Here is a 27,158-nt window from a genome sequence, read left to right as displayed (position 1 = left end):
TGGAAGTGCAGCATCCACACTTCTTGTGTCCAACAGGCATGGCCATCATGTGATCTAGACTGATTAAGGATGAATAAGTCATATTTTCGAGAAGAACTCTATTTTGAAATTCTTACTGAGATCAAATCGAACTTTTACTGGTTTGAATTCATGTTCCTTGTCCCACACTTGCAATTTTTCACATGCCTGTTCCTGACTTTTAACTATCGATGCAAATGTCTATAAGACTGGGGTCATGATGGGAGGTTAGTTTAGGTAATAAGTTGTGTTTTTAAAGTTCTGTTCTCCCCGCCACCTACAAGTTCCTCTCCATGTCATGCACCACCCTGTTTATGAAATATATAGTTGTATCAAAATCCAGGAACACCACTGGAGCACCCCCCAACCAGTAGCATTAAGATAAAAGTAAAATACTGTGAATGCTGGAAATCGGAAACAAAAAACGCTGTAAAACTTAACAGGTCTAACAGCATCTGTGGAGAGAAAAACAAAGTTAACGTTTCGAGTCTGTATGACCCTTAAGAGTCATATGGACTCGAAATGTTAACTCTGTTTCTCTCTCCACAGATGCTGTTAGACCTGTTGAGTTTTTCCAACATTTTCTGTTTTTGTCTCCGTAGTAGCGCTGTGGGGGTAACTACAACTGTTCAAGAAGGTGGCTCACCGACCACAACCTCAAGGGTAATTGGGAAATGAACGATAAATACTGGCCTTGCCAGCAACGCTCAGATCCCATGAACCAAAAAGAACGCCACCCCAAAGAATTTTCGTTTGGTCGCATGACTGCCAAACAATGAAGTAATTGTTAATAGGTCACTACCAGTTAAGAATTGAAACAGGAAAATCTGGCCGTAGGCGAAACGACCTAGTTTTATCCAATGGTATTGATGACAGCTCAGTGTGTGTGTATATATGTGTGTTTAGAGAGGCGCTCTGTAAACGGATGTAGAAGGCGGTGCTAGACTTTAGTTTCATTCGATTGCATAAACTGTGCGGGTTTCCGCATTGTGCTTTAGATTTAAACTGATCTGGCGTAATAAAACAACATGGCTTTGAAGGTCGCTTTCCTTGCAATTGTTATATTGTGTCTCATCATAAATGGTAAGTCATTACATGTAAAACTGGAGTTGGTGTTGGGGTGAGCTGTCGCCCTTTCTGTGGGAAGTTAAAGTTCTTAAAATGACAGGTGTATAAATTCAAGTCCTGTCCGAACGAAAGAAACGGTCTAGATGAGAGTCCCAGCGTAAAGTCCTAGCGCTATTCAAAGTTATTGGGAATCGTGATTCCAGTGTGATATTGTAAAGACTTCACTCAAATGCCCAAAGTAGGAAGTTTTGTCTACACTGTGGCCAAAATGAAGCCCTTTCCCTTTCAGTGAGAGACGAAAGAAATTGCAATAATTTAAGTAGTGAGTGGGCGGAATATATTGGGACTTTTTGGATGTGAAGTATGAACTTCTGTTAATGTGAACAAATTCACTGTGGGCCGACCCCGGTCTTGGGCACGTGGGACGTTGTCTGGAGAGTTGAGGAACCAGCTCCACGTGACCAACACTAATTTCGCCTTCGTTTTCGTGGTAGTGTCTTCCTGGTTTCAGGCGGGAAGGGGTTTTTTTTTATTGTGACGTGGGCCTTGAATCTTGCGGCGTATTTGTATTGAGGGACACGGAAAGTCTCAGATCAAATGCGCAACCTAAAAAATGGGTGGTGGGGGGGCGGTGGGATTTGGTCTAGAATGAAATTCGTGCCTAAGTGCAATACTTAAAATCTCCAAAACCTTTTGATCATTATCAATCCCTCTGACCGTAAAAATGATCCCTCCCCTTAAATGACAAAGTTTCGCAGAGGAGTTTCCCGAATGCAATAGTTCAGGGGCTCTCTTCACATTCAGCTTCTTAAAGTGTTATAGAAAACCATCATTTTTCTGGTAATTCATTGCTATCTTTGAGCGTCCTAAAGTCATCCTCACTTGAGACCTGAACAGGGCTACTAAGGATGGGTAATAAACGCTGGCCCAGCTGACTAAGCCCACATTCCATGAATGAATTTTCTTTAAACACACTGCAATACAGCAGTTAAAAATGGAAAAACTTCCCTGATTATAGGGTGTTTGTGCTGCTCCTGATTTGCATGGGTGATAGTTAACGGAGCTGAAACGTTAGTTCCTCTACTTGGCGCCAACTCTTCCGGGCTCGGGATCGGCGGAGATCAGATACACAACTGAAGATGTGTGTGTCAGTGCAAGTCCTGACAAGCGGAAAGTTTCCACTTCTGATGGGCAATTCCCCTGCCGCCCTGGACACCCGGCAAATGTTTCTGACTTGCGTTAAAGTTGGAGACGAGACTTTGGACAGTTTCGATATCCTTACCCAGGCAACGTTAGACAGAAAAATCCTTGTCTAACACGTGGGTAACTTCAGAACTGACTCCTTCTGATCCCCTATCCACTGCTCCCCTCACCCCACACCCCCTTTTTGTTCATATTCAGAGTGGACCCTTAAACTTGCCATATTGGCAACTAGTACCGTACATAGGCGGAAATGTTCAGCACCGTTTCCTGAGGTACACTGCGCTGTGCGTTTCAGGGAAAACTGGGCTTTTTAAAAGACCTCAGCAGAAATGCAGAGCAGCGTCGAGTCCAGTTTGGGAATTTTCAATAGCAGCAGTACAAGGATCATTTTTAAAATTATTATTATTCATTCATGGGATGTGGGCATCACTGGCTAGGCCAGCATTTATTGCATATTCCTGCCCCTGTTCAGAGAGCATTTAAGAGTCAAGCACATTGCTGTGGGTCTGGAGTCACATGTAGGCCAGACCAGCTAAGGACAGCAGATTCCCTTCCCCAAAGGGCATTAGTGAACTGCTGCTAGGAAGTTCCAGGCCTTTAATCTTCCTTTGGTGCCTTATTGTTTATACTAGTTTGCACCCATCCCCACATTTGGGAGTATTCTAATGAGATTCTCAGGAAACTTGAGTCAACCTTAACATCAGTGGCACAAAAACAGAAAATGCTGGAAACACTCAGCAGGTCTAGCCACAACAGTGGAGAGAGAAACAGAGTTAAAGTTTTAAGTCCATATGACCTTTCTTCAAAAAGATTTCCAGCATCCGCAGTATTTTGCTTTTATCTTAACATCAGTGGAATGGGTGCATTTTCAAGTCTAACTTCTGGGTTGTGCCCAATGAGGAAAATCTAAACTAGTCCTTCACTAGGTACTTTAGTTTGTCCAATACTTATGAACATGAGGGTATCGTTTTGTAGCATCAGTAAATCTTGTTTGATTGATGTACCTAAGTAAAATTGGTCCTAACATTAATACAGTTACATTTTAGTTATTAAGTTATTGTCTCTTCAAAGGAAGAGCATGAAAACACTACTGTCATAGCTGCAGCTCCCATCTAGTTAGTTATTTAGTTATTTTGCGGGGCAGAGCTAGTCTATACTATATAATACTTATGCACTACTTGCTATTTGGTCTTTCTAACTTGGGCTTCCTTCATTCAATTGCTTTTAACCTTCTTGGCCTTTATCAGGTCAATCTTTTCTAAATATTTCTACGATTTTACCTTCCTGCCTTCCTAACAGTGTAAAAAGGGAACCTCTTTACAAAGTTAAGATCATGGCCTTCACTCATCAACCGCTCATGTTGCTAGCAAGGGTCCCAATACATTGGAAGCAGGAGGATTCTAGTGACTATGCACTGATAGCTGTCTCTTTTTACTGTTCTTTAAGGTGGAACTGAGAGTTTAATTTCTTTTTTTACCTCTACCTCTAATGTTTAGAAACTGTCTGATAGATTACTGATGCAGTGAATGCTGTATGTGGATAGTTAGCACAGTCTCACTTTATGGCTTGTCATTCTAACTTGGATCCTGTTTGGGGAAAATCTCTACAGACCAATAATGTTGCACTATTGGCCTGTACACCAACCCATGCTTGTGGCCAAGTCAAAGTAGCACACCAAGTGACACTAATAGCATTATTGTACGTTTACTGTTTGACAAGGTGTCAAAATACATAGAGACACTCCACTTTCTATGGAGGATTTCATGCCTTCTCTTGCTCTAACCCTGGGGTATTTATATTGCAAACTTACTTTGGCAGTAGGGAAACTGCAACTATAAAAGTAGTGTTTTCATGCTCTTCCTTTGAAGAGACAATAATTGGTTTGTAAAAGTAAAGACAAGGTTACGAATCTTTTGGATATTTTCAGTTAGACATCATTTTATGCATCTATATTATAATACAGTAGCATAATTCAGAGCTTTTTGGTTTTGTAGCCAGTTTTTATTCCTCAAATAGCATCACTAAGATATTGAGTCGCTAATCTCATTTGCTTCCTTGGGGATTTCAGCAGGAATAAGTAAATTGCTGTGTTTGTCACCATTACAATAATTGGTACATTTTGCTGGGAATGTAAAAAAGTCTATCTCTATAAACATTATGTATATATTCACTCCTCTTTTTTGCTCTTTCTCCCCCCCCCCACCCCCCCGACCTTTTTGCAATATAGGAAGCTTCTTGAATTGTGGAGCACAGACCATCGGAACAGACAACGTACCTGGAACACCGATGGCGACGCCAGCCGCCCCAGCAGGCGAGGTGCCGGGAGCGCCGGACTCCTCAGCAGGCGAGGCGCCGGGAGCGCCGGCCTCCCCAGCAGGCGAGGCGCCGGGAGGTGCGGCCTCCCCAGCAGGCGAGGCGCCGGGAGGTGCGGCCTCCCCAGCAGGCGAGGCGCCGGGAGCGCCGGCCTCCCCAGCAGGCAAGGCGCCGGGAGGTGCGGCCTCCCCAGCAGGCGAGGCGCCGGGAGCGCCGGCCTCCCCAGCAGGCAAGGCGCCGGGAGGTGCGGCCTCCCCAGCAGGCAAGGCGCCGGCCTCTCCAGCAGGCAAGGCGCCCGGAGGTGCGGCCTCCCCAGCAGGCAAGGCGCCGGCCTCTCCAGCAGGCAAGGCGCTGGGAGGTGCGGCCTCCCCAGCAGGCAAGGCGCCGGGAGCACCGGCCTCCCCAGCAGGCAAGGCGCCGGCCTCCCCAGCAGGCGAGGCGCCGGGAGGTGCAGCCTCCCCAGCAGGCGAGGCGCCGGGAAGTGCGGCCTCTCCAGCAGGCGAGGTGCCGGGAGCGCCGGACTCCTCAGCAGGCGAGGCGCCGGGAGCGCCGGCCTCCCCAGGAGGCGAGGCGTCGGGAGGTGCGGCCTCCCCAGCAGGCGAGGCGCCGGCCTCTCTAGCAGGCAAGGCGCCGGGAGCGCCGGCCTCCCCAGCAGGCGAGGCGCCGGGGGGTGCAGCCTCCCCAGCAGGCGTGGCGCCGGGAGGTGCGGCCTCCCCAGCAGGCGAGGCGCCGGGAGGTGCGGCCTCCCCAGCAGGCGAGGCGCCGGGAGGTGCGGCCTCCCCAGCAGGCGAGGCGCCGGGAGGTGCGGCCTCCCCAGCAGGCGAGGCGCCGGGAGGTGCGGACTCCTCAGCAGGCGAGGCGCCGGGAGCGCCGGCCTCCCCAGGAGGCGAGGCGCCGGGAGGTGCGGCCTCCCCAGCAGGTGAGGCGCCAGCCTCTCCAGCAGGCAAGGCGCCGGGAGCGCCGGCCTCCCCAGCAGGCGAGGCGCCGGGGCGTGCAGCCTCCTCAGCAGGCGAGGCGCCGGGAGGTGCGGCCTCCCCAGCAGGCGAGGCGCCGGGAGGTGCGGCCTCCCCAGCAGGCGAGGCGCCGGGAGCGCCGGCCTCCCCAGCAGGCGAGGCGCCGGGAGCGCCGGCCTCCCCAGCAGGCAAGGCGCCGGGAGGTGCGGCCTCCCCAGCAGGCGAGGCGCCGGCCTCCCCAGCAGGCAAGGCACCGGGAGGTGCGGCCTCCCCAGCAGGCGAGGCGCCGGGAGGTGCGGCCTCCCCAGCAAGCGAGGCGCCGGGAGGTGCGGCCTCCCCAGCAGGCGAGGCGCCGGGAGCGCCGGCCTCCCCAGCAGGCGAGGCGCCGGGAGGTGCGGCCTCCCCAGCAGGCGAGGCGCCGGGAGGTGCGGCCTCCCCAGCAGGCGAGGTGCCGGGAGCGCCGGACTCCTCAGCAGGCGAGGCGCCGGGAGCGCCGGCCTCCCCAGCAGGCGAGGCGCAGGGAGGTGCAATCTCCCCAGCAGGCGAGGCGCCGGGTGCGCCGGCCTCCCCAGCAGGCGAGGCGCCGGGAGGTGCGGCCTCCCCAGCAGGCGAGGTGCCGGGAGGTGCGGCCTCCCCAGAAGGCGAGGCGCCGGGAGGTGCGGCCTCCCCAGCAGGCGAGGCGCCGGGAGGTGCGGCCTCCCCAGCAGGCGAGGCGCCGGGAGGTGCGGCCTCCCCAGCAGGCGAGGCGCGAACTGTACAATCAGGAGAAGTCTTTGAACATCACTTCATAATTTATCTACTAACTGGCTCATTGCTTCTCGCAGTGGTGTATATCCTCTACTACAGCAAAAATAAGGTAAGCTTGTCATCTATTTGATTTTTCTGTACTAACTACAATAATTTTAGTATAAATGGAAGTATATAATCAGTATACTAGGTCAAGGTTTTCTGGTGATTCTTGTGCACATAATGCATTTTTGAGAGGAAGAAAAATTGCACATGTATATTTTAAAAAAAATTGGAATCAAATGGTGCAAGTGTGAACTCTCCAAAACACGGCATGCAACTTAATGCCTAGTCATGCTCATTTTGAAAGCCACAATTCCACTGCTTATATATTGTAGAGTGAAGGGTCAAACTTTCTATCAAGTCTTTGTACAATAAAATTTAGTGTGTATGGTCCAAGCAGTGCCTACAGTTGGCCTGGTGAGTTGTTAATTATAAAATAAAACTGCTGGCAGAAATTAAAACTTTGGAAATAAATGTTTTAATGGTCATGGGCGGGGAGATGGTCTCCACTTGCCCATACTTCAAATGCCAAATGTCACATGGGTGGGGGCAGAGTCATTTAATCGGCCCATCAGGAAACCAACCATCAAGTGCAATACTGGTTTACACCCCATCTGTTTTGAATCCATTGAAGTCCAATGGGGTGAAAACCAGTGTCCACATGGTGATATGTTAAAATTACTCTTGATTGTTCGAAACTCAGCTTTCAGATCTAAAAAGTTAAATCTTTTAAGTTGCATTGTGTCATGTAGACAGGTTATTTCATTTAGTAATGGTCACAGACTGAGTTTTAAACAGAACTATCTATACCATGTATCTGATTCATTCCAGATCACTGTCCTGTGTCAGAAAAATGGGTCCAGAAGAACTAGACGTCCAAATGTATCTGAATATCAGCGGCTTGATCAGAATTTAAGTGAAATAATCATCAGTCTGAAAAAGAGAAACCTTGATTAAGACAAAGTTTTTTTTTAATGAGGTATTTGTTTTTGAAATGTTTGTCTTCCCAAAAAAATGGCTTTGAAAATTATTTATACCTCATGGCTAGCATCTAATATACTCAATGGGTATATTGATAATAATTGGCTTTATTCAAAACCCAAGTTGGGCCCTTGGTCCTAGTTCATTTTGCATTTCTGTACTGGAGCATTTATAGAAAGTTTACTGCTTGTCTGGCGTTGCTTATGCCCTGTGATTTGTTTTCGCCCTGAAACTTATTCTCCTTGGTCTTAAGGAAGCAGTAAAAACAAATGTTTGTACTCTAAGCATGTTTACCTTTTCCTGACCAAAGGAACCTAAACAAATCTCGTTAGCAGTTTTGCTGCAGTTTTGATGTGTCTTTTGAAATCCTATTCATGGTTTTTATTTGTAACTGTTCACCCAACACTGGAGATTAAGTTAGTGCCAGGGTGCACTTCAAACTATCTTCAGTGTGACAATACGGCAATAGCTCCTTTGGTAGTTATAGGTGACACTTGCTGAAGTTAAGTGAACTTTATCACTAACGATTGGATCAATGAAATGGCAGCTTTTGTTCCTGAATCTCATTTCATCTCCCTTCTAACTGAGATTTGAGTGGAAAGAGAAACTACTGCCTCACTGAAATACTTTCAGTCTTATCAAATTGCTTAACAAGAATAGCTAGCACATCTTTTACACATGGCTTCCCTTCACTTGCATGCCTCTTAACCACATCATCTGCTTTTTAAGAGGTGGGATGAGACCACTTCTAATGGCTGAAGTGAGTAATGTTGGTGTAGCCCATACACAAAGGGTGACTGTTTTTAGCCATTTTTGCACTGGGTGTTTACATTCCAAAGTGAGCTGGTCAGGATTCTGAGGCAGCTGGCCTGAAAGGCTTTTATATTTAAACAGGGTTCTCCTAGCGAGAAGTTCAAAATAAGTATGTCAATTGTGAAGGCAACAATAAAATGGAGTAGAATTAATCTAATCTTTTGAAATGTGTTCTTTTCTTTAAGGTTTACAGCATATAATCAAAAAGCTCTGGAGCGACAAACGCTTGAAAAACTCAAATGTGAAAAAGTAGCTGAAGCTGTAAAAATAAATCTTTCCCACAAGCCAAAATGGGAAGGAGATCCCCTCTTGGAAGGTTTCAGACCACTTGCAGCTTTGCTTACTAGTACACCAGATAGTAGAAGTCCATGTTAACACTGTCCAAGAACAGAAGTTACTCTTTATCCTTTACTTTAAAAAATCATTTATTTTACTTCAGAATCTCCTTGCACAAAACTGCCTCAAATGTATTGTAAAATTTTAGTTGAGTTGTAGTTTGTATGCAGAGTTGATCTATTTAGTACATGCATTTATAAAATTGAGTGGTTCTTTAAGATAATTCAGTTCTATTTGCAGACAATGTATTTTTTTAGAATAATTAAAATAAGCTTGATGTCCAAACTATGAGTTTTCTATTGTCTGATGGGCATTGGGTCAAGGCCATAGTATCATTCAGTAATAAGTTGTACAAATGCAAATGTGAATGTCTACTGATTTTAGCTGTCTAAAATTTTCAAGAACCTGATCTATCCATAAGTAAAAACATTGTTTTCCAATTTTGCATATATTCATATTTTATGAAGCCCATCTCTAATTGCCCTTGAAAAGGTGGTATGAGCTGCTACCTTGAACTTCAGTAGCCTATCTGGTGTAGGTACACCCACAGTGCTGTTAGGGAGGGAGTTACAGGATTTTGATCTGGGAACAGCAATATGGTTCCGAGTGAGGCTGGTGTGTGATTTGGAGGGGAATTTGCAGTTGGTGGTGTTCCCATGTGTATGCTCCAATTGTCCTTCTAGGTGGTAGATATTGCTGGTTTGGAAAGTGCTGCCAAAGGGGCCTTGGTGAGTTCCTGCAGGGCATCTTGTAGCTGGTACACACTGCTGCCACCGTGCATCAATGATAGAGAGAGTGAATGTTTAAAGTGGTGGATGTGGTGCCAATCAAGTGGGCTGCTTTGTCCTGGATGGTGTCAAGCTTCTTGTGTTATTGGAGCTGTACTCCCCCAGGTAAGTGGAGTGTTCCATCACATTCCTGACTTGTGCTTTGTAAATGGTGGACAGGCTTTGGGGAGTCAGGAAGTGAGTTACTCGCTGCAGAATTCCCAGCCTCTGACCTGCTCTTGTAGCCACAGTATTTATATAGCTAGTCCAGTTCAGTTTCTGGTCAATCGTAATTCCCAGCATGTTAATAGTGGGGATTCAGCATTGGTAACACTATTGAATGTCAAGGGGTGATGGTTAGATTCTCTCTTGTTGGAGATGGTCATTGCCTGGCACTTGTGTGGCACAAATGTTACTTGCAACTTAACAGCCCTGGAATGAATGTTGCTGCATAAGAACGTGGACTGCTTCAGCATCTGAGGAGTTGTGCATGGTGCTGAACATTGTGCAATCAATGAACATCCCCTCTTCTGACACTATGAAAGTCATTGGTGAAGTAGCTGAAGATGGTTGGGCTTAGGACACAACCCTGAGGAACTCCTTCAGTGATGTCCTGGGAGTGAGATAATTGGCCTCCATTGAGCACAACCATCTTCCTTTGTGCTAGGTATAACTCTAACCAGTGAAGAGTTCACCCCCATCCCCTGATTCTCATTGACTCCAGTTTTGCTAGGACTCCTTGATGCCACACTCGGTCGAATGCTGCCTTGATTTGATGGAACCATAGAAAGGTTACAGTGCAGAAAGAGGCCTTTCAGCCCATTGTGTCTGTGTCAGCCAAAAAAAAAGAAACTAGTTGCTCACTTTTAATCCCACTTCCCAGTACCTGGTCCGTAGCCTTGCAGGTTACAGCACTTAAGATGCAGATCCAAGTACCTTTTTAAGTGAGTTGAGCGCTTCAGCCTCGACCAGCAATTTAGGCAGTGAACTCCAGGTGCCCACCACCGTCTGGGTGAAAACGTTTTCCCTCATCTCTTGAGTCAAGCTCTTTTATCCATATTTAGACCAAGGCTGTAATCAGATCAGGAGCTGAGTGGTCCTGGTGCAACCCAAACTAAGTGTCAGTGAGCAAGTTATTACTGCATAAGTGTAGCTTGATAGCACCTTCTACCACTTTGCTGATGATTGAGAGTAGACTGAAGGGGTGGTAATTGATTGGTTTGGATTTGTCCAGCTTTTTGTGGACAAGTATGGAAAGGCAATAAATGCTGACCTAGCTAGCAATGCACACATCCCATAAAATAAAAAGCCAATGTACACTTTGAATTTACAATGATTAAGCATAATAGATTGCTACATCCAGGTTCCTTCACATGACTGTGTGTTGGGATGAGTACGAGGCTTACTTAAATCAATTTGTTCTTGCTCTTAGAGTCATAGCATCTTACAGCATGGAAAGAGGCCCTGTGGCCTGCAGTTTCCATGCTGGTCACCAAGCCCCTATCTACTCTAATCCCATTTTCCAGCACTTGGCCCATAGTCTTGTATACTATGGTGTTTCAAGTGTTCATCTAAGTACACCTTAATTGTTGTGAAGGTTCCTGCCTCTACCACCCTTTCAGGCAGTGAGTTCCAGATACCCTCCATCCTCTGGGTGAAAAAATGTTTCCTCAAATCCCCTCTAAACCTCCTGCCCCTTACCTTGAATCTATGCCCCCTGGTTATTGTCCCTTCAACTAAGGGGAAAAGTTTCTTCTTATCTATGCCTCTCATAATTTTGTACACCTCAATCAGGTCCCTTCTCGGCCTTCTCTATCTAAGAAAAACAACCTCAGCCTATCTAGTCTCATAGCTGAAATGCTTCAGCCCAGGCAACATCCTGGTGAATCTCCTCTGCACCCACTCCAATGCAATCACATCCTTCCTATAGTGTGGCAACTGTACACAGTACTCCAGATGTGGCCTAACGCTTTATACAGAACCATTATAGCCTTCCTGCTCTTGTATTCCCTGCCTCGGCTAATAAAAGCAGGTATCCCATATGCCTTCTTAACCATCTTATCTACCTGTCCTGCTGCCTTCAAGGATCTATGGACATGCACACCAAGGTCCCTCTGATCCTCTGTACTTCCTAGGACATTCATCGTGTACTCCCTTGCCTAGTTAGTCCTCCCAAAATGCAACACCTCACATTTTTCAGGATTAAATTCACTTGCCAATGTTCTGCCCATCTGACCAGCCTATCTATATCACCCTGTAGTCTAAGGCTTTTCTCTGTACTATTTACCACGCCACCAATTTTTGTGTCATCTGCGAACTTACTGATTATACCTCCTACATTCATGTCTAATCATTAATGTGCATTACAAACAGCAAGGGACCAGCACCAAACAGTGCGGTACACCACTGGGCACAGGCTTCCAGTCACAAAAACAACCTTCAACCAGTTAGGTCTGAGTGAATGTAAGAAATGGCCCTACTTATTAAAAGGAAAGCAAAATACTGCAAATCTTGCACAGAGATAGGGGCAGGGAGAATTAATGCTAATAATATTTAGCACGTTTCACAGTCGTTTAAATGAGGATGAAGTTTGCATGCTGCTTGCCTCAATGGATGAGGGCAGTTCTTGAAGCCATAGATTTAAGGTAGTTGGCAAAAAAACAAGATGGGAGGAAAAGCATTTCTATGCAGTAAGTGGTTAGCATTTGGAATGCACTGCCTAATGGGGTGATGGATACAGATTTATTAGGAGCTCTCAAATGGGAATTGAATAAATACTTGAAGGAGAAAGCATTGCAGGGAATAGGAAAAAAGCTGGCAGAGACCAGAATGACAGGACCACATGCTGTGCTGTGCTATTCTGATTTGTGGTGAAAGCTTTCTGGTCAGTGACCATTCATCAGGCCTACCCTATTTACAAGTTACCCCATTAGTTAAGGTCATGAACAGCAGCTAGGTAACATTACTGGAAGGATAGAGAAATAAGTCTTTATCAGTACCATACTGTGAGCTATCTCTAAAGTCAAATGCATGTTGAATATCACTTTCTGAATGGGATATGGTGCATGTGATATCAGGTGGTGTGGCATTTAGCTCACTCAATGCTAGCCTGCTTGCTTGTGTTGGAGTGGATTGTGTTCTTTAGTGGGTGTTATGACATGACACGTGATGTGCGCCAGGCAGACCAAATCCTCACGGGAAACTTGGCCACGCTGTCACAACGGTTTTGTAATTTGTATTTATTACGAGAAGATGTGTGCATTGAATTCAGAAGTAACAAGTCCACTATGACGTTTAGAGGTTTTAAAAATTCAATAAAAATATTCATGAACAAAAGAACATATTTCAAGCACATACATAAGATTACAATTACTTAATACTATAACAAATCCTAAAATCCCTAATTAACCAGACTTGAAATTACACACCCTCTTTAAGTCCAAAATAGATTTTAAATTTAAGAAAATAAGCCAGCAAGTTACTACAGTAAGTGCTTGACAGTGGAATTCCAAAAGCTTGTCTCCAACTTTAGATACTGGACACAGCAGACTTATGCACAAATGGCTGGAAGCTTCCTGAAGGCTGTTTCACACACTCCTGTTAGATCTTACATGGTCCCCCAGCATATCCTTTCATTCTCCTTTATGTATTTTTCTCTCTCTTTAATATGTAAATTCCATTGTTCCATATGTCTTTGGAACTTCACCTTTCCCATAATGTAAAAATCTTTCATGTTGCCAATATTGTCAATAACCTTTGGGAAAAATAAATACATTGCTTAGCCTTGCTTATCTGGCTAATGGTAAACATCCTAACATCCCTTTGAAATTCAAGCAACTCCATCACGTATCTAAAAATACAAATTTCCTTCACACCTTATATGCTAAGACCCCATCCATGTTTACTCATTAGCACTTCACGTACTTTTCTACACCTAGCTTCTTTTGATAATTTCAAGCTTGCAGTCTACTTGATTCCAAATGTAATTAAATCACACAGACAGAACCATCTACACTCACCTATAAACCTACTTGACAATAAACCAGAAGAATATATATATATGCTCTCGTAAAATTAGCTGGCTGCTATAGAAGAGTAAATGAAATTGGGGCCATGACCAGAATTTGTAGGAGGGTGTCATTTTGGCCAGAGTCCTTCCTGCAATCATCTGGAAAGGAACTTTCATTTTCAGCTTTATGTGAGGTGGGGGATAGAGTTTTCAAATATTTTGTGTTGGTTTTGCTGCAGTCTGAGAGTTTATCTGTGGACAGGGAGGCTTGACTTGTTTTCCTTTTCTCTGAACCTAATTACATTGGGGAAGATGGGTTTGGAGGAGAATTATAAATCCCACACCACCCTCCCACCCCAAAACCCCCACCCAGAATGGGCCACGATGTGGAGGGATAAATTCTTAATCTCAAATCTGAATCCAACCCACTACAAACGAATCAACTTCCAATACTTTCCAAGGGCCTGAGAAACCCAGCAGCTGAAGGGAGGCAATCATGGCTAAATGCAGTGTTATAATGCTTTTTATAGCACTGCTTGTGGACCTTGGGGAGCAGGAGTGCTTTCTCACCGCTGGCCCCCACAAGCTAACCTATCATGATCAGATATCTCCTCCACGCATGAATGTATCTCCCCTGCTATCTCTGCTCTTCCCCAAGTCCTTTACAAAGTTAGTGATGTCCTACCATCCAGCAGGGTGCTTGTGATATGATGAGGAATGCTGAAACAGCTGACCTCCATAATTTATGGTTTATTTTTTCTTGCTGGTCATTGACCATAGATTGTGTTTTTTATTCAATGATGGGAGGTGGGTTTGCCGGCTAAGCCAGCATTTATTGTCCCTCCCTAACTGCCCTCAGAAAGGTGGTGGTGAGCTGCCTTCTTGAAATGCTGCATCCATGTAGTGTAAGTACACCCATAGTGCTGTTAGGGAGCGAGTTCCAGGATTTTGACCCAGTGACAGTGAAGGAATTGTTATATATTTCCAATTCAGGATGGTGAGTGGTTTGGAGGGTAACTTCCAGCCATTGGTGTTCCCATGTATCTGCTGCCCTTGTCCCTCTAGGTCGTAGCGGTCATGGGTTTGAAAGGTGCTAAGGAGGCTTGGTGACTTCCTGCAGAGCATCTGCTGCTATTGTGTGTGAGTGGTAGAGGGAGTAAATGTTTGCAGATGTGATGCCAATCAAGCAGGCTGCTTTGGCCTGGATGCTGTCAAACATCTTGAGAGTTTTTGAAGCTGCATTCATCCAGGCCAGTGGAGAATTTTCCACCATACTCCTGACCTGTGCCTTATAGATGAAGGACAGGCTTTAGGGAGTCAGGAGGTGAATTACTCACCACAGGATTCATAGCCTCTGACCTGCTCTTGTAGCCACAGTATTTGTATGGCCTGTCCAGTTCAGTTTCTGGTCAATGGTAACCCCCAGAATGTTGATAATGGGGGATTCAGCGATGGTAATGCCATTGAATGTCAAGAGGCAATGGTTAGATTCTCTCCAGTTGGAGATGGTCATTACCTGGCACTTGTGTGGCACAAACGTTACTTGTCAGCCCAAGCCTGGGTATTGTCCAGATCTTGCTGCATTTGGACATGGACTGCTTCAGTATCTGAGGAGTCGCAAATGGTGCTAAACATTGTGCAATCATCAGCGAACATCCCCACTTCTGACCTCATGATGGAAGGAAGGTCATTGATGAAGCAGCTGAAGATGGTTGGGCCAGGGCACTATCCTGAGGAACTCCTGCAGTGATGTCCTGGAGCTGAGGTGATTGACCTCCAAGAACCACAACCATCTTCCTTTGTGCTAGGTATGATGCCAACCAGCAGAGAGTTTCTGCATGATTCCCATTGTCTCCAGTTTTGCTAGGGCTCCTTGATGCCACACTCAGTCAAATACTGCCTTGATGTCAACTCTTACCTCACCTCTGGAGTTCAGTTCTTTTATCAATGTTTCAGCCAAGGCTGTAAAGAGGTCAGGAGTTGAGTGGCCCTGGCAGAACCCAAACTACGTGTCAGTGAGCAGGTTATTGCTAAGGACGTGCCGGTTGATAGCACTGTTGATGACCCCTTCCATTACTTTACTGATGGTGGAGAGTTGACTGATGAGGCAGTAATTGGCCAAGTTGGATTTGTCCTGCTTATTGTGTAGAGGACACAACTGGGCAATTTTCCACATTGCTGGGTAATGCCAGTGTTGTAGCTGTACTGGAACAGCTTGGCTAGGGCTGCAGCAAGTTCTGGAGCACAAGTCTTCAGTACTATTGCTGGAATGTTGTCAGGGCCCATAGCCTTTGCAGTATCCAGTACCTTTAGCTGTTTCTTGATATCACACGAGTGAATCGAATTGGCTGAAGACAGGCATCTGTGATGCTAGGGTATTCCAGAGGAGGCCAAGATGGATGATCCTCTCAACACTTCTGGCTGAAGATTGTTGTGAATGCTTCAGCCTTATCTTTTGCACTGATGTGCTGGGCTCCTCTCATTGAGGATGGTGATATTTGTGGAACCTCCTCCTCCAGTGAGTTATTTAGTTGTCCACTACCATTCATGACTCAATGTGACAGGACCACAGAGCTTAGATCTGATCCATTGGTTATGGAAGCATGTAACTCTATCACTTGCTGCTTATGCAGTTGGGCATGCAAGTAGTTTTCATTTTTAGGTATGTCTAGTGCTACTCCTGGCATGTCCTCCTGCACTCTTCATTGATCCAGGGTTGATATCCCCGGCTTGATGGTAATGTTAGAGTGGAGCATATGCTGGGCCATGAGGTTACAGATTGTGTTCGAGTACAATTCTGCTGCTGCTGATCGTCCACACCACCTCATGGTTGCCCAGTCTTGAGTTGCTAGGTCTGTTCCAAACCTATCCCATTTAGCACGGTGGTAGTGCCACACAACACGATGGAGGGTTTCCTCAATGTGAAGACGGGACTTCATCTCCACAAGAACTACGTGGTGGTCACTCCAATCTTTTCTGTCATGGACAGATGCATCTGAGGCAGGCAGGCAGGCTGGTGAGGGTGAGGTCAAATATATAACCTCACATTCTCTAATCTCCTTCAGCCCTACAACACTCCTAGACCAGTCTCTGATGCATCTTAGCTCCACCATTGGAAGCTCTGGCTTTTGTCATCCAGGCTCCATACTCCAATTCGCTCTTTTAAATTTAAAACCTACCTCAAGAGCAAGCTTTTGATCATCTCCCCTAACATATTTCATTAGCTGGGAGTCATTTTTTGTCTGATTAGGCTGCTATAAAGCAGCTCATGAAGATTGTCAAAGGTACTATATATTAATGCTGTACTAATTGTATAATTATCACACTTTATATGAAATATGTGCAGCTTTCTAATTAATATCCTGCTGTAGATGAGATGTGTATCTCCTTTCAAAAAGTCTGAAGAGGAACCAAAGGCCGATTTTCAGTGAATGTGTAGACCTCATCAAACCTGCGCCCTATATGGATTGCAGCACCGAATGCGCCATCTTCCTAGGGCGTCCCTTTCATTTCCTTTGTTCATTTGGAAAAGGAAGCTGGACTTTCCGAAAGGAGACTGTTCCGAATTTATTCGAAATTCCGCCGCGTCATCGGACTGTGAGCCGAGGGATCAAAGTGTATCCCTTGCGTCCTGCACAGGAAATGTAGGGTGGGTGATTAGAACTCTGAGCAAAAGTGTCCGTCAAATGTGCGAGATTCGGGATTCCGCCACTAAATGCTAGAATTGGAGCCGATCCTGATCGTGCGCCTTTTTTGTTTTGCCAACAATTTAAAATATGTACACATGTTACCCAGAGCTCAATCCTACAATTTTACTGAAGTGAGTGCAGGGGGTGGAACTGGGCACTTGTACCCTTCAGCTTCAGGACCAATCATTTCCTCAGCTCTCGGCGTCGAATACAATTTGTGTTAATTTCAGAAAGTTTCTTCCTGTTGTTCGTCTCTTCCGCTTCTAATCGTTCAGGCCGAAGGTACTGGTAAAAGTTTTCTCTTTTCTCATTGTGTTGAACTCGATCTTGGCATTGTAAGGTTTGTTTTAAAGAAAAAAATACACTTTTTTAGATGAGAATTGTATGAGTCCGTCTAGCAGATTCGAAATCGAAACTTACGCAGTCATTTTCGGTTTGATGTGGTGACCTACGAAATCGCTGTTTCAAAGGGAGGATACTACCACATAAACATTTGGGAAGCTTTTGCAAGTAAAATATTACAGATAAAAAAAAATGATCATGTGTCATCTGCATTGAAAGTTGAAAAAGCTGCAGAAATTAAAACTACCAAGATTTCTGAAATGCTTTCAGATGCTAAGGTTAAGTGTTTTCTGTACATCTTTTCTTTAACAACTGCTTGAGGCTGATAAAATGAGAGAGGGGATTTATCTAAGTGAGGATAAGTGATACATCCATCTTTGTTCAACCACAGGATGCCACAACTCCTAGTTGTGCTAGTTCCACAACAATATGCCAATCTGTGTAGATTAAGCTAAATATTAATGGAAATAATTGTTCCCTGTTTTAAGTACTGATGGTTATGTTCTGCTTGTTAAAAAGCTCAGCATTGGCATTGCTCAGTTCCTGTTCCTAAATATGCCCCAAGTATGCCCCATCTTATTGTAAGTAATTGCTCTGAAATGTAGCATATGGGTGAGCCCTTCTGTCACAGTATATAGGTACGGTGTGGCATAGCACAGGATTTGGACATATTCAGATCTCAAGTCTTGAACATTATTTTAGAACTTCCTGATATTGATTGGATTTATTAACTTTTCTTTTTATTAGTTTGCTGTGTCCCCTTTGCTCTACTCTCTCAATCTGGTTTGCACATTTTTTTTGATTTATCTTTTCCTGTTTAGTGTCATTTTTTTTTTCATTCATTACGGGATGTGGGCTTGGCTGGCTGGGCCAGCATTTATTGTCCATCCCTAGTTGCCCTTGAGAAGGTGGCGGTAACTTGCCTACTTGAACCGCTGCAGTCCATGTGGTGTAGGTACACCCACAGTGCTGTTAGGAAGAGAGTTCCAGGATTTTGACCCAGCAACAGTGAAGGAATGGTAATATATTTCCAAGTCAGGATGGTGGGTGACTTGGAAGGGATCTTCCAGGTGGTGGTGTTTCCATCTATCTGCTACGTTTATCCTTCTAGGTGGTAGTGGTCGTGGGTTTGGAAGGTGCTGTCTAAGGAGCCTTGGTGAATTCCTGCATTGCATCTTGTAGATGGTACACACTGCTGCAACTGTGCATCGGTGGTGGAGGGAGTGAATATTTGTGGATGTGGTGCCAATCAAGTGGACTGCTTTGTGTTGGATGGTGTCTAGCTTCTTCAGTGTTGTAGGAGCTGCACTCATCCAGGCCAGTGGGGAGTATTCCATCACATTCTTGACTTGTGTCTTATAGATGGTAGACAGGTTTTGGGGAGTCAGGAGGTGAGTTACGCGCTGCACGATTCCTCGCCTCTGACCTGCTCTTGTAGGCACAGTGTTTATATGGCTAGTCCAGTTCAGTTTCTAGTTAATGGTAACCTCCAGGATGTTGATTGTGGGGGATTCAGTGATGGTAATGCCATTGAACATCAAAGGGCGGTGGTTAGATTCTCGCTTGATGGAGATAGTACAAATGTTACTTGCCTGGATATTGTCCAGGACTTGCTGCATTTGGACATGGACTGCTTCAGTCTCTGGTGAATTGCGAATGGTGCTGAACATTGTGTAATCATCAGCGAACATCCCCACTTTTGACCTTATGATGGAAGGAAGGTCATTGATGAAGCAGCTGAAGATGGTTGGGCCAAGCACACTACCCTAAGGAACTCCTGCAATGAGATCCTGGAGCTGAGATGACTGACCTCCAACAACCACAACCATCTTCCTTTGTGCTAGGTATGACTCCAACCAGTGGAGAGTCTTCCCCCTGATTGCCATTGACTCCAGTTTTGCTAGGGCTCCTTGATGCCACACTTGATCAAATGCTACCTTGATGTTAAGGGCAGTCACTCTCACCTCAGGAGTTCAGCTCAATTGTCCATGTTTGAACCAAGGCTGTAATGAGGTCAGGAGCTGAGTGACCCTGGTGCAACTCAAACTGGGCATCAATGAGCAAGTTATTGCTAAACAAGTGCTGCTTGATAGCATTGTTGATGATGGAGAGTAGACTAATGGGGCGGTAATTGGCCAGGTTAGATTTGTCCTTTTTGTGTAGAGGACACAACTGGGCAATTTTCCACATAGGTAGATGCCAGTGTTGTAGCTGTACTGGAACAGCTTGGCTAGGGGCATGGCAAGTTCTGGAGCACAAGTCTTCAGTACTATTGCTGGAATGTTGTCAGGGCCCATAGCCCTTGCAGCATCCAGTGCCTTCAGCCATTTCTTGACATCATGTGGAGTGAATCGAATTGGCTGAAGACTAGCATTTGTGATGCTGGGGACCTCCAGAGGAGGCTGAGATGGATCATCCATTCGGCACTTCTGGCTGAAGATTGTTGCCAGTGCTTCAGCCTTATGTTTTGCACTGCTGTGCTGGGCACCTCCATCATTGAGTATGGGGATATTTGTGGAGCCTCCTCTTCCATTGAGTTGTTTAATTGTCCACCACCATTCACAACTGGATGTGGCAGGACTGCAGAGCTTAGATCTCATCCGCTGGTTGTGCGATCATTTACCTCTGTCTATCACTTGCTGCTTATGCTGTTTAGCACACAAGTAGTCCTGTTTTATAGCTTCACCAGGCGGACACCTCATTTTTAGGTATGCCTGGTGCTGTCCTGGCATGCCCTCCTGCACTCTTCTTTGAACCAGGGTTGATCCCCTGGCTTGATGGTAATGGTAGAATGGAGGATATGGTGGGCCATGAGGTTACAGATTGTGTTCGAGCACAATTCTGCTGCAGATGGCCCACAGCGCCTCATGTATGCCCAGTCTTGAGTTGCTAGATCTGTTCGAAATCTATCCCATTTAGCACAGTGGTAGTGCCATGCAACACGATGGAGGGTATCCTCAATGTGAAGGCGGGACTTCGTCTCCACAATGACTGTGCAGTGGTCACTCCTGCCGATACTGTCATTGCATCTGAGGCAGGCAGGTTGATGAGGATGAGGTCAAGTATGTTTTTCCCTCCTGGTGGTGGGGGAACCTGCTGCCACAGACCCAGTCTAGCAGCTATGTCATTTAGGACTCTGCCAGCTTGGTCAGCATTGGTGCTACCAAGCCACTCTTGGTAATGGACATTGAAGCTTCTCACCCAGAGAACATTCTGAGCCCTTGTTACCCTCTGTGCTTCCTCCAAGTGATGCTCTACATGGAGGAGCACTGATTCATCAGCTGAGGGAGGGTGGTATGCGGTAATCAGGTTTCCTTGCCCATGTTTGACCTAATGCCATGAGACTTCATGGGGTCCATACCTGTCATATCATATGTAGTGTCATATGTATATTTATAAGGCCCTGTCAGTTTTTTCCCTTTTCAAGGATAAGAAATCGAAGCCTTCCTCCACTCTTTCCATGCCTATCAGATCCCTAATGGTAGAGATTCATTTTGTGCTTTTTCTAGGAGCTACCTCCAGTGCTTGAACATATCCCCAGTGTCTCAGCCAGAATCAGATGCTGTACACTAGGGATAGTCTGAGCAAAGCACTACAGTTGGGCATAACTGTCCTTGACTTGTCACCCATTGTTTTAGCTATGTAGTTCAGTATTCTATTTAATTGCAGCACATCCGTGACTAGACATGAAAAGCTTTAAATCTATTAGGCTTCCTGGGTATCTTTCAAGTTCCGCCTTGGCCAGTTCTTGCCTAACTTTTCCACTATAGGCAGTAGTTTATACTTGTCTGTTTTGAATTTCAGCTTCCTTTGTTTTCCCCACTTTGATTATAGAATGTAAGGCACAGAAGGCGGCCATTTGGTCCATCGTGCCTATGCCAGTTCTTTGAAAGAGCTATCCAATCAACCCTACTCTCCAGCTCATTCCCAATACCTCTACAATCTTTCCACTTCCAAGTATTTATCCAATTCCCTTTTGAAAGTCATTATTTACTGGTTCCAGCACTCTTTCAGGCAGTGCAATCGTTTTCCTCATGTTGCCTCTGGTTCTTCGGCCAATTACCTTTTTAATCAATATCCTCTTGTTACCAATTCTTCTGCTGCTGGAAACAGTTTACTATTAAAGACCTACAAGATTCTGAACACCTTGATCAAATCGCCCCTTAACCTTCTCTGCTTTAAGAACATGAATCCCAGTTTTGTCTAGTCTCTTCATGTAGCTGAAGTATTTCATCCCTGCCAGTATTCTAGTAAATCTGCTCTGCACCCTCCCTAAGGTGTTAATGTCCTGCACCATTTTAGGTATTTTAATCAACTCACTTTGTACTTTCTGAGCTGCCTTCAGAATTAATTGCCCCTCCTAGTTTAGTTTCATCTCCAAATCTGCCTGACTTGTGTTGAGTTTTCAATTCATTGATGAAAATCAGAAACTAATTATCTCAGAGGCATCTCGTTCTGCCCTCCTCCCACCACCCAGTATTACTTACTTAACAAGTACCCATTGTTTCTAGCTTTTGGTCAATTTCTTATCCAGTCCCAAAGTTTATCCTGAATGTTCACAACTCCCAACAACGTCCACATCATATGAGTTAATTCATTATGTTGATTTGAAGTTGTCTGTTAAAATAACTTTGCTGGTCTCATATATCCTTTTAATCTCTTTAGAAAAAAAACTTACTGGCATTCAACCCCTGGACTCTGATATGATATGACAATTTATCTCAGTGCCCTGAGTTAAGGAGTGAAAATTTGTTCAGGGCTCCCATTCTCAATTGATATTCAGTGACCCAAACTGGAAATGCAAACTATTACAGATGTGAAGTTTGTGGGATTGATTTGTTTTGGGACTGTCTTTGATTTGGAGTGGGTTGGGGCATGGTTGTGTGGCCTGCCCTGAATTCTGCTGCCAAGGAGCCTGAGTGGCTTGGTTGTTTGAATGTTGGAGGGGGGCCCAGGTTGTTTTGCTGGGAAGAAGGTGCAAGATATTCGCACCTGTAAACAATGACCGGGGCAGTCATGCTGACGGTAGATGAACTCTTGTTCTTCTGGTCACAGGAAAGTGTTGGAAATAGCTGGTTTTATGGTTGTTCTTTAGACTGTCTATTTCATTTCAAAATAGAATGGAGTTGTGGGTCTAAAGGATAGATAATTTCTACTTGGATAAAAGGGCCATGTGATTCACATTGCTGTGGAAATGGGCTTTGGGAATGGAGAAGTCCATGGGAAGTCATTGTAGGTTTGGGTTGCAGGTTTTCTTAAAATATCACTGAACCTCTCAGACATGATGAGTCTGCTACAATCTGAGATAGAACGCAGCGATAAAAGTAGCAAGTTTCTGTTGCTCACCACATAGGATGCGAATGGGAACTCACACTGTTATTTAAGTTCATGAGGGTTTTAAATGAGGCTCAAAGATTCATCTGGCTTTGGCTAGAGGGTAGAATCTTCTAATTCATCCCTCACCACGAAAGTCAGTTTTGGGATTAGGAGTTACCTGAGGGGAAAGGAAAAAGAAGTAATCCTCTGGAGTTAAGAAATGCCTTGGACTGGTTCCTGTAGAATGAAGTATCCACTTAAGGGACTAAGTATAACCATGGAGGGGGATTTCGGACGTTTTAAAAGTTAACGAGAAAATTTTCCGTAGTTTAGAGTATAAATTGTCTATCAAAAGAATGTTTAGTCAATATTGCTTTTAGTTTGTTTGATACAGTGAAAGTCTTAAAACTTGATAGCTTGCTGTATAATCCTTTCAGTCACTGGAAGTCCAAATTTCTTTTTTTAAAAACAAACATCGGTCCCTAGGGGATCGTGACGAAAGCTCAGGTGAGGATAGAATCACACTATTAAGCTGTGATGTTTTGGGAGAGTGGTTCAATTGCTGACAATTACTGTCAGTTAAATCTTGCCCAGCAATGAACCATTATCTTCAGGCAAAATGCAGAGGAAAATGATTGACAAGATAAAATCAGTAAATGAAAAGCACCTGGGCTTATATAATGAGCTGATGTGTGCTTCACAGGCAGGAGATTTGGCTCAGAAATTAAAATAGTCATTATGCTAAAGCTACAGTTCACAGATTGGGTCCAGTAGAGTGAGCTATGTTTCTGCCTGCATGTTGCACTCGGTCCTGTGGCCAAGCAGCATGAGAATAAATGGCCTGTTAAACTTAATAAAATTAAAATGATCATTAAAATAAAAGCTCCATTAAGCTTAGATTTATACTGGACCAACTCTTGGAAGTAGCCTCACACCTGTTGGCTTCAATGCACTTTGGAGTCAATTCATTTGCATGATTTCCAAGTTTAAATTATTGCATGTCCAAAGCCACCTTGCAACGAAACTGAACTAAAGCGGTTGTATATTATAAAAGCAAAAAATTGCGGATGCTGGAAATCGAAAACAAAAACAAAAGTACCTGGAAAAACTCAGCAGGTCTGGCAGCATCTGTGGAGAGGAGCACAGTTAACGTTTCGAGTCCGCATGACTCTTCAACAGAACTAAGGAAAAATAGAAAAGGGGTGAAATATAAGCTGGTTTAAGGTTGTGGGGGGGAGGGGGGTGGGTTGGGACAAGAAGAGCTGGATAGAGGGCCAGTGATAGGTGGAGATAACCAGAAGATGTTACAGACAAAAGGACAAAGTGGTGTTGAAGGTGGTGATATTATCTAAAGGAATGTGCTAATTAAGGGTCGAAAGCAGGACGAGCAAGGTACAGATATCCCTAGTGGGTGTAGGGTGGGTTGAAGGAATCGAAAAAGGCTAAAAGGTAGAGATAAAACAATGTATGGAAATACATTTAAAAATAATGGAAAGAGGTGGGAAAAGAAAAATCTATATAAATTATTGGAAAAAACAAAAAGGATGGGGAAAATCGGAAAGTGGGTGGGGATGGAGGAGAGAGTTCATGATCTAAAATTGTTGAATTCGATATTCAGTCTGGAAGGCTGTAAAGTGCCTAGTTGGAAGATGAGGTGCTGTTCCTCCAGTTTGCGTTGACCTTCACTGGAACAATGCAGCAGGCCAAGGACAGATGTGGGCAAGAGAGCTGGGTGGAATGTTGAAATGGCAAGCGACAGGGAGATTTGGGTCTTTCTTGCGGACAGACCGCAGGTGTTCTGCAAAGCGGTCGCCCAGTTTACGTTTGGTATCTCCAATGTAGAGGAGACCGCCTTGGGAGCAACGAATGCAGTAGACTAAGTTGGGGGAAATGCAAGTGAAATGCTGCTTCACTTGAAAGGTGTGTTTGGGCCCTTGGACGGTGAGGAGAGAGGAAGTGAAGGGGCAGGTGTTGCATCTTTTGCGTGGGCATGGGGAGGTGCCATAGGTGGGGGTTGAGGATTGGGCCAGGGTGTCCCAGAGGGAACGATCCCTACGGAATGCCGCCGGGGGTGGGGTGAAGGGAAGATGTGTTTGGTGGTGGCATCATGCTGGAGTTGGCGGAGGATGATCCTTTGAATGCGGAGGCTGGTAGGGTGATAAGTGAGGACAAGGGGGACCCTATCATGTTTTTGGGAGGGAGGAGAAGCGTGAGGGCGGATGTGCAGGAGATGGGCTGGACATGGTTGAGGGCCCTGTCAAATCTTTTTAAATCTTTTATGCCCTGCTAGTCTTTCCACCCCACCCCCACAAGAGCTGTACTTTGAGTGCCCTGCCATCCATTCTTAATTAGCACATTCGTTTAGATAATATCACCACCTTCAACACCTTTGTTCTTTTGTCTGTGACATCTTTTAACTATCTGCTCCTATCACTGCTTGCTTGTCCCTACAACCACCACCCCCCCATTTCTCTCCCCCCCCCACTTCTCCCCCCCCCCCCACTTCTCTTTCTAACCCCCCCCCCCCCCGACCTCAGCACCTTAAACCAGCTTATTTCACCCCTCTCCTAATGTTCACTCAGTTCTATTGAAGGGTCATGAGGACTCGAAACGTCAGCTCTTTTCTTCTCCGCCGATGCTGCCAGACCTGCTGAGTTTTTCCAGGTAATTCTGTTTTTGTTTTGGATTTCCAGCATCCGCAGTTTTTTGTTTTTATCTCTTTGTAGAACTCAATATTCAGTCAGGGTGGCTGTAAAGTCCCGAGTCAGAAGGTGAGGTGCTGTTCCTCCAGTTTGCGTTGAGCTTCACTGGAACAGTGCAGCTGGCCAAGGATGGACATGTGGGCATGAGAGCAGGGTGGAGTATTGAAATGGCAAGCGACAGGGAGGTCTGGGTAATGCTTGCGGAAAGAACGAAGGTGTTCTGCAAAGCGGTCACCCAGTCTGCGTTTGGTCTCTCCAATGTAGAGGAGACCGCATTGGGAGTAGCGAATGCAGTAGACTAAGTTGAGGGAAGTGCAAGTGAAATGCTGCTTCACTTGAAATGAGTGTTTGGGCCCTTGGACGGTGAGGATAGGGGAAGTAAAGGTGCAGGTGTTGCACCTTCTGCGGTTGCATGGGAAGGTGCCATGGGAGGGGGTTGAGGTGTAGGGGTGATTGAGGAGTGGACCAGGGTGTCCCGGAGGGAACAATCTCTACAAAATGCCGCCGGGGGGGGGGGGGGGCGAAGGGCATATGTGTTTGGTGGTGGCATCATGCTGGAGTTGGTGGAAATGGCGGAGGATGATGCTTTGAATGCGGAGGCTGGTGGGGTGATAAGTGAGGACAAGGGGGACCCTATCATGTTTCTGGGAGGGAGAAGAAGGTGTGAGGGCGGATGCGCGGGAGATGGGCCGGACACAGTTGAGGGCCCTCTCAACCACCGTGGGTGGCAAACCTCTGTTAAGGAAGAAGGAGGACATGTCAGAGGAACTGTTTTTGAAAGTGGCATCATCAGAACAGATGCGACGGAGGCAAAGGAACTGAGAGAATGGGATGGAGTCCTTACAGGAAGTGGGGTGAGGAGCTGTAGTCGAGTTAGCTGTGGGAGTCGGTAGGCTTGTAATGGATATTGGTGGACAGTCTATTACCAGAAATTGAGACAGAGAGGTCAAGGGGTGGAAATTGAAAGCAATATTAATAAATCCAATTTCCACCCCTCCATCATTTCCACATGGTCCATCTCTGATACTTCCCTTCCCTTCCTTGACCTCTATGTCTCGATTTCTGGTGATAGACTGTCCACCAATATCCAGTACAAGCCTACCAATTCCCACAGCTACCTCGACTACAGCTCCTCACACCCTGCTTCCTGTAAGGACTCCAGCCCATTCTCTCAGTTCCTTCGCCTCCGTCGCATCTGTTCTGACGATACCACTTTCAAAAACAGTTTCTCTGACATTGTTCCTTCTTCCTTAACCGAGGTTTTCCACTCAGTATGGTTGACAGGGCCCTCAACCATGTCTGGCCCATCTCCCGCGCATCCGCCCTCACACCTTCCTCTCCCTCCCAGAAACATGATAGGGTTCCCCTTTTCCTCACTTATCACCCCAGCAGCCTCTGCATTCAAAGGATCATCCTCCGCCATTTCCGCCAACTCCAGCATGATGCCACCACCAAACATATCTTCCCTTCACCCCCCCCACCCGGCGATATTCCATAGAGATCGTTCCCTCCGTGACACCCTGGTCCACTCCTCCATCACCCCCTACACCTCAACCCCCTCCCACGGCACCTTCCCATGCAACCGCAGAAGATGCAACACCTGCACCTTTACTTCCCCTATCCTCACCGTCCAAGGGCCCAAACACTCATTTCACGTGAAGCAGCATTTCACTAGCACTTCCCTCAACTTAGTCTACTGCATTCGCTACTCCCAATGCGGTTTCCTCTACGTTGGAGAGACCAAATGCAGAGTGGGTGACCGCTTTGCAAAACACCATCGTTCTATCCGCATGCATTACCCAGACCTCCCTGTCGCTTGCCATTTCAACACACCACCCTGCTCTCATGCCCACATGTCT

General features: G+C 45.7%; 2 protein-coding genes across 7 annotated transcripts in view; both read left to right on the top strand.

Moving 5' to 3' along the window:
• Positions 1-969: 969 nt before the first annotated feature.
• Positions 970-8,759, top strand: LOC121289922 (skin secretory protein xP2-like). Of its 4 annotated transcripts, none has more exons than XM_041209903.1 (5): positions 970-1,101; positions 4,517-4,780; positions 4,904-6,411; positions 7,176-7,323; positions 8,324-8,759. In XM_041209903.1, exons 1-4 carry the CDS (start codon positions 1,047-1,049, stop codon positions 7,299-7,301), a joined length of 1,953 nt encoding a protein of 650 aa, XP_041065837.1. In that variant the 5' UTR covers positions 970-1,046; the 3' UTR covers positions 7,302-7,323; positions 8,324-8,759. The 4 variants fall into 4 exon arrangements, with proteins under 4 accessions (XP_041065837.1, XP_041065836.1, XP_041065838.1 ...); XM_041209902.1 differs by having other exon boundaries at positions 4,517-5,404; positions 5,438-6,411; XM_041209904.1 differs by having other exon boundaries at positions 4,517-6,003; positions 6,136-6,411.
• Positions 8,760-16,752: 7,993 nt separating this feature from the next.
• The window catches only part of casp7 (caspase 7, apoptosis-related cysteine peptidase), a 54,080-nt gene continuing 43,674 nt past the window's right edge, over positions 16,753-27,158 (top strand). The window contains exon 1 of one of the 3 annotated variants that reach the window (XM_041209907.1): positions 16,753-16,899. The gene's annotated coding sequence lies outside the window, so the exon portion shown is untranslated. Of the gene's footprint in view, positions 16,900-16,922; positions 17,222-27,158 lie in introns of those variants that run through there. The other 2 variants (XM_041209905.1, XM_041209906.1) reach the window with 2 other exon arrangements.

Source organism: Carcharodon carcharias, chromosome 17, assembly GCF_017639515.1.
Source record: "Carcharodon carcharias isolate sCarCar2 chromosome 17, sCarCar2.pri, whole genome shotgun sequence".
Lineage (NCBI taxonomy): Eukaryota > Metazoa > Chordata > Chondrichthyes > Lamniformes > Lamnidae > Carcharodon > Carcharodon carcharias.
Note: the sequence above shows the minus strand (reverse complement) of the source record. Positions and strands in the feature narration are given on the sequence as shown.

Bases quoted from the DNA above. Each gene is read 5' to 3' on its own strand.
- LOC121289922 (XM_041209901.1), top strand. From the start codon at position 1,047: ATGGCTTTGAAGGTCGCTTTCCTTGCAATTGTTATATTGTGTCTCATC. The intron at 1,102-4,516 runs GTAAGTCATTAC...TTTGCAATATAG, and splicing joins ATTGTGTCTCATCATAAATG to GAAGCTTCTTGAATTGTGGA. The intron at 6,412-7,175 runs GTAAGCTTGTCA...GATTCATTCCAG, and splicing joins TCTACTACAGCAAAAATAAG to ATCACTGTCCTGTGTCAGAA.